We start from the raw sequence: 6,864 nt of genomic DNA on the forward strand, positions 1-6,864 counted from the left end.
GAAATAAATATTGGATCTTGTCGTGAGATTATTTTCAAGCGCTAGAGGTTAAGTACCAGCACCATGTATATGTTAATGCCCAACCTAAAGAAGATTTTATGTTTTATTGTTTTCTATTGTTACTAAATGTGGCCAAATGCCAGAAATAAGTCCTTACTGCTTTTTGGTAGGGAGAATGGGTGTTGTCCCGGAATGCACACTCTGTGTGCCTTGTCTGGCCTAGCGAGGCGACGAACTGTTTGGTTGATCAAATGGACACAACCTCCTAGTGGCAGGATGAAATTGAGTGTCGCCGGATTTATTTCCGTGTGGCAACATAGTGGGAAAGCTGTGCTATTTGTAATGATGCTTCTTCGTTATAGAGTTATCTTTCCGGTATGTCACTGCTATGTCAAAGCAAATGGAGTAGTCATTCGTGCACTCTTTGCTAATTGGTGCTTGTTAGAATACATAGATTTTGTGGAGAATCCTGGTATTATTTCAGGATGTTCTGTTTATGCTTATTGTAATCTGGGATTTAGGCTCTATGTCCCCTCCATGTATTCTGCAATTTCATTAATCAAGGCTTGAGGGCAGCCGCACCAGCCCCATTTCAAAAAAAGAAATGCTGCAATAATATCATTGACTTCATCACCCTGCAAATCTGCAATTGCATCCAGAAATCCATATTGAATGTTGGTGATCAACTAATAAGTAATCGAAACGTTTCTACTTAAGTATGTTAGCTGATTAAGAAACTCTGGAAGTTTCGAGAGGCTGTTGAACACGCGTCAACAACTAAGTAGTTAATTAGTTGCTAATTAATTGATTAGGGCTAATTAGTTTTGTTACAAGTAGAGTGCTTTAAGCTTCTTATATAAATAGATGTATTCTCTCTCTTATTCTGTTACGAAAGCTTTGAGAAATAGAAAGAGTAGTGTGAGTTCTTCTCTCTCAAAATATCTCTCACTACTACAAAAAATGGATTTAAGGACATTCAAAAAACGTCCTTAAAAACTTTTAAGGACGCTCGAAAAAAACGTCATCTATCAAGGAGTCATAGTAAGTCATCTTTTAGGACGTTCAAAAAACGTCCTTAAATGTCTACAAGGACGTTGAAAAAGTGTCCTTGTTTCTATTTTCAAACGTCTTCTAATGTCTACAATGACACTAAAAAAACGTCATTATAACTCAAAAAAACGTCATTTAATATCTAAAAGGACACAAGAAAAACGTCCTCGTATCTCATACAAACGTCATCTAATGTCTATTAGGACGTAGAAAAGACGTCCTTGTATCTTTTACATGACACAAAAAAAAAATTAAAATATACATAATTTAGTACAAGACTAGTGACCAATGTATCTATTATAACTAAAATACAATACAATGAGCACAAAGTTATTAAGCAATAACTAACTATTCAATAAATAACTACTAACAATAATCTAACTATACAAGTTCAACCCACAGCGTATTCATTGTGGATGTCCATGAATTCGTCTCGACTCTTGAACTGTAAAAATCAATAAAATAGTAAAGAAAAATAAGTGTTGATGATAATATGTCACATTTTGAAGTACCAACAAGTGTAAATTTAAGTTGTTTTAGAGTCTGTAAAATAAAAAATGAGTTGTAATAGGTTTTCTGGAGATTGCACTTCTGGACAAGATAGAAGCAGTAAGCAATCAGATTAACTTCTTCAGTATAAGAAAGCAAACGAGCAAGAAAACTAATAGTATTAGTCATGCCTTTAGATAGTTACATACCTAGTGAAAACATTGCAACTTTCAAACAGCCTTAATGAATGGTTTCAACTCCAAAGACGATTTCTCACTTAGATTATAAATGTCTGCAAGCAAAAGCAGAAGTTTCTTCATATATATCTTGTAAAAAGGCTAAATTGTAATAATGAGTTTTGCATGGCACCTATAAGCTCCTATGTGTTGCCACTAAGCATTCAAATAGTTATTTCCACTGAACAAAGATAAGTCACATAAGTAATAAATTCCCAAAATGCAACTTTCATAAACGCATCGTATAGGCCATATACATATAACTAACATAGCATGAATCCACAATCCACAAAAACAAGTATAAGACAAGCATAGACCTATTAAGAAAAACAAGAGCTCTGGATTACCTACAGCTACAGATCTTCCCATCTTTGCAGGGCAAACCAAGTTCCCATCCATAATTATATAGTTTAAAATCTGAAAAAAGAAACATATTATCTGTTATACAGTAATACACTACCAATTAAGTGCTGCTGTTGACGTAACAAAGGGCACAGAAATGACTATGTTTGCTAATATACAAATACTGTAGAGAACAAACACTCACTTGGCAACTTTTTCAGGGGTGACATATTCAGAGTTTTCTCCTGTTGTTCACTCTACTCCATATTGGCATTTAGGTAAGCAGCAGGAATGTTTGCCTGGCAGATATGAGAAGGCAAAGTAGGAAGGAACATAATTGTTTATTGTTAAATAGAAGACAAGGTATATGAAAAATTGAAAATAAGTCTGGAAAGAAACATTACCTGAAACAAATGCATTATTTGATCTTGAGTAAGAGACAAGGGGAGGGATTACTCAAGTTAAGCCTAGAGAAATTATAGCAGGGAGCTGCAAGATACAGAAACCAAAGTAGACACATTTTAGTACAAAGTGGTGAACATCAAATTCCTGTAAAAGAGGGAACTCTAGAAGAAACAAATGCAAGTTACTTTGCTTAAGTATTGTTGATTGACAAAATCAGACAACAGTTATAGAGCTGATGGCTGAGAAACTGAATTGGTAAAAGGAACAGTTTCTATGGTAAGCCTAAAGGAACATATCATGTCTTTCTAATACTCATGAAGCTAAAATTGATGTGAACAAGCACCTACATTACAATAGTTTCAGAAAATTCAGTCTTCAATCACAATATCTATAGCAGAAAATCAACAATTAATATTGCTATATTACATCATATCAATTAGGAGCGGAGAAAGATATGTTTTACCTCTCAATTTGACTAAGAAAGGACCGCATACTACTGCATTTTCTTTATGTCATCAAGCTGTAAGGGGTAGACGAAATCAAAAGCATGCAAGTAAATGATATGTCATCGAGCTCTATAAATGAACTTGAATCACACACAGTTGGAGACAAGTATAACAAATAACTTAAAAGTATGCAAGTAAAATTGAAACATTGCAGATACAGACAAATTACAGTAAGCAGGCTAACCCACTTTTGAGATAAGATGGTCACTCTAATAAAATGGTACAAGAAATTCATGACTAATAGAATAAATTGAAAAGAATGAATTACCAGTTCCATGGAGATCACAGGTGGAAGTGGATGAAAGTGGCCAACATAGGCCGATATCGTAAAAATGCTTCCCAATCTACTGCCCAAATATGAATTGAATTTTCACTTCCCAATCTACTGCCCAAAAGAAAAGAAGAAGAATATATCACAAATTTTTCCCCAGAGATTAATGAAGAGATGACCCAAATAGCCATCTCCAAGGAAGAAAATAAAACAACGATTCGGAGAGCGACTTACCTATTTTTGTACAGAAACTTACCCATTTATATCCTTCGGCTTTGAAACGAATTCTCAATTTGCTACAGCGAATAGGGCAAGTTTTGGGATTAGGGTTTCTGGGCATATGTTGAAGAAAAGTTGGAGCAGGTAATTGAAGTTGTGAGACAAAAGGAGTAGTAAGGAGAGATCTGCTATAGATGAGGATTTCCGATTTGAGTGTTCGGTGTGCTTTGGGTCTAGGTTTTTGAGAGAGAGAGAGAGAGAGAGCGAGCTATGGCTAACTGAGATACCAAGGATTGAGAGAGCTGCTAGAGATCGTGGTGCAATAGAGATGGAGAGATCTGAGCTGCTAGAGATCGTGGTGCAATAGAGATGGAGAGATCTGAGATTGGAACTGAGTGAGGAGAGAGAAGGGGTCGGGAGGAAAAGAAAGAGAGAGAGTTTTTCTCTTTGCTATTTGACGAAAAACGCACAACGACTTTAAGTATTCACCCGGATTTTAACAGGTGGCGTCGTTAATGGCTTATAATGACAGTGAAATAAAAAATCGTCCTTGTTTCTTCCAGCCAGGTGTCTTTAAACCCTGATTCTGTAGTAGTGTCTTTCTCTGTTTTCTTGTTCATTTCACAAACCCTAGCTCATCTCGGATGCCATGGCTATCATGGTATCAGAGCTCTCATAGATCCAGGACCTGTGATTCATGCTTCCGCATCCATTATCTTGGCGTGAGTACTTACTCTATGTGATTTCAGATCTTGCTTCGTTATTGCTGCGATCTGAAGCTTTGTTCATCTCCGAAGCTCAAATCAAGTGGTGCGTTCCTTCTTTGCTTGATCCAAAGCTTCTCTAGTGTTTGCTGATCTTCTAAGGTGAATTGCACTTGTCTATGTTCCTCTATACTGTGATCTATGTATCTTGAGCTGCATCTTTGAATAAATGAGCAAAACCTGAGCACTTTGTAAAACTTGAGCACTGTGTTTCGTTGAGCAAGAAACTTGTGTTAATTAGCATGAAAATTGGAGAATTAGGGCAAAATTCGAACAAATTGAGTTCTTGATAGCAAAATTGGAGCAAATTGATTTGGTAATAAGGAAATTGAGTGCTAGATCTGAGCAAAGAGAGTGTAAATTTGTGTTCACACTACAGTAGATTGAAGAAGATACTTGTATCAAGTTGTTGATTTCTAGAACTTGTTGAACAAATTATCATATTTGGTGCTCCCTGTAGAAGTGTATTGTTGAAATTTGCAGAAAAGATATTAATGGCTCCTCGTGTTGTTGCTACTCCTGCTCTTACTCATTCTGATGTGCACTTTGAGTGTGATCACTATTCATCTTGGAGAAAGAAACTTCATCAAATGGAGTTTTCAGTTTGAGTCCACTCTTGCTGGCAATGGTCTCTTTGGTTATTATGATGGTACTGAGGTGGCACCACCCCGTTATGCACTTACAACTGAAGGCGAGGTTACTAGTGAAGAAACTGCAGCATATAAGGCTTGGAAGTAAACTGATATGGCCTTGTTGAGTCTGCTCATGGCTACACTGAATGAAGATATTGTGGATGTGATTGTTGGCTGCAAAACCTCTAGACAAGCATGGCTTGCCCTTCAAGAACGGTTTTCTGCTGTATCTAGAGTGAGCATCATGCAACTCAAAACTGAGTTACAAACCCTTCGAAAAGGTGGTGAATCTATTGAGAAGTACTTATAGCGAGTGAAGAGTGCTCGTGATCAACTTTTATCTGCAGGAGTTACTATCGCTGATGAGGATGTGATCATTGTTATCTTGAATGGACTACCTGAAGAATATTCCACAGTTAGGACTGTGATTGAAGGAAGAGAGACACCTATTACTCTTCGAGACTTGAGATCTCAATTACTCTCTGCAGAAAGGCGTATTGAAGGAAGCTTTTCTCTTCACTCAAGCATGAGTGCTATGGTTGCCAGAGGAGATGGTACAACGAATGGAGAGAGAAATGGTGAAAATAGAGGATGGAGTCTCAAAGATGACAGTAAAGCTAAGGATGGCAAACAAAGTGGTGGGAGTGTTAAATGTCCAGTGTGTGGGAAGAGAGGCCATACTGTAGACACATGCTTTCGTGTTCACAAGTGCCAGATTTGTGGCAAACATGGACATCTCACAAGTACTTGTTATCAAAATCCTGACTATAAGGGCCAGCAAGTTCCCCAAAATAGGCCATCTAGCAATGGACTAACACCTGAATGTCAAATCTGCTCCAAGAAAGGTCATACTGCTGCCAACTGTTTCTACAGAACAGATGTACCTGCTGGTCATCCGTCCTTGTCCATTCCCACTTGTCAAATCTGTGGATTAAAGGGACATGTTGCTTTAAACTGTACTCATAGAGCTAATTTTGCCTATCAAGGGTCTGAGCCACCTGCATCTCTTACTGCTTTAACTGCTCAGTCTTCTGGAGGCTACAATTGTGGTTTTCCACAACCTCAGGGTGGCTATCAGGGTGAATACCTTGTACCTAATGGAGCATCCAACTCAAGTTTCCCTGGTGGCTTTCATCCAAGCAGTGGTGCATCAACATCTTCTTCTGGACACTCCATGAATCAGTCTGGTGCATCTGCTTCATCTCCTGCTCATGTCAACAATGATGTGTGGATAGGAGACTCTGGTGCTACACATCACATGACTTCTGATCTTCGAAATCTCACAATTGCTCAGCCATATACATCTAACAACAAAATCACCATTGGTAATGGTACAGGTTTGAATATAGCACATACTGGTTCCAGCTATATTAAACCTGATGATCATATCTTGAAACTTAATCAAGTGTTACATGTTCCTAATCTAGCCATGAATCTGCTGTCCTTTACAAAACTTTGTCGAGATAACAGTTGCTTTATCACACTTGATGAAACTGATATTGCTGTGCAGGACAAGGCATCCAAAACTGTTCTCTACCAAGGAAAGAGCAGTGAGGAAGGTCTTTTTCTCTTCAAGACACCATCTGTTGCTTCAAGACATGAGTTGTCTCATACTGCCTTTGTTAGCTCCTCCATACCGTATCCAGTTTGGCATCAACGGTTAGGTCACCCTACTCAACCTGTAATGTCCAAAATGTTAGTTAAGTTGCCTAGTTCAACTTCTAGTCATGTCTGTACCTCCTGCTTAGAAGGCAAGATGCATAGATTACCTTTTCCTGCCTCAGTTTCCAAGAGTCTTCTTCCTTTTCACAAGATACATTCTGATGTGTGGGGACCTGCTCCTTGCCTCTCCATAGAGGGCTATAGATACTATGTCACTTTCATTGATGATTGTACCAAATTTGTGTGGATTTTTCCACTTATCAATAAATCTGATGTTCTTGCCCAATT

At 37.9% G+C, this 6,864-nt stretch overlaps 1 protein-coding gene and 1 long non-coding RNA gene across 4 annotated transcripts; one reads left to right on the top strand and one right to left on the bottom strand.

Annotated features, from left to right (window-relative positions):
- Positions 1-1,404: 1,404 nt before the first annotated feature.
- Positions 1,405-3,943, bottom strand: LOC133718515 (uncharacterized). Its single transcript, XR_009850343.1, has 7 exons — positions 3,556-3,943; positions 3,297-3,413; positions 2,986-3,042; positions 2,522-2,606; positions 2,323-2,416; positions 2,123-2,192; positions 1,405-1,495 (listed from the first exon to the last, which is right to left on the bottom strand). It is a non-coding gene; the product is annotated as an uncharacterized LOC133718515 (long non-coding RNA).
- A 178-nt stretch (positions 3,944-4,121) lies between these two features.
- LOC133717480 (uncharacterized) lies at positions 4,122-6,608 on the top strand. 3 transcript variants are annotated; one of them, XM_062144197.1, is made up of 2 exons: positions 4,122-6,251; positions 6,425-6,608. In XM_062144197.1, the coding sequence occupies exons 1-2, from the start codon at positions 5,441-5,443 to the stop codon at positions 6,466-6,468; spliced, it is 855 nt and encodes a 284-aa protein (XP_062000181.1). In that variant the 5' UTR covers positions 4,122-5,440; the 3' UTR covers positions 6,469-6,608. The 3 variants fall into 3 exon arrangements, with proteins under 3 accessions (XP_062000181.1, XP_062000182.1, XP_062000183.1); XM_062144198.1 differs by having other exon boundaries at positions 4,122-6,245; XM_062144199.1 differs by having other exon boundaries at positions 4,122-6,239.
- Positions 6,609-6,864: the final 256 nt, after the last annotated feature.

This window comes from Rosa rugosa, chromosome 6 (assembly GCF_958449725.1).
Source record: "Rosa rugosa chromosome 6, drRosRugo1.1, whole genome shotgun sequence".
NCBI classification, from domain to species: domain Eukaryota; kingdom Viridiplantae; phylum Streptophyta; class Magnoliopsida; order Rosales; family Rosaceae; genus Rosa; species Rosa rugosa.

Coding starts and splice junctions, on each gene's coding strand:
- LOC133717480 (XM_062144197.1), top strand. CDS start 5,441: ATGAGTGCTATGGTTGCCAGAGGAGATGGTACAACGAATGGAGAGAGA. Junction 6,252..6,424: donor CACCATTGGTAATGGTACAG/GTTTGAATATAG, acceptor ATTGCTGTGCAG/GACAAGGCATCCAAAACTGT.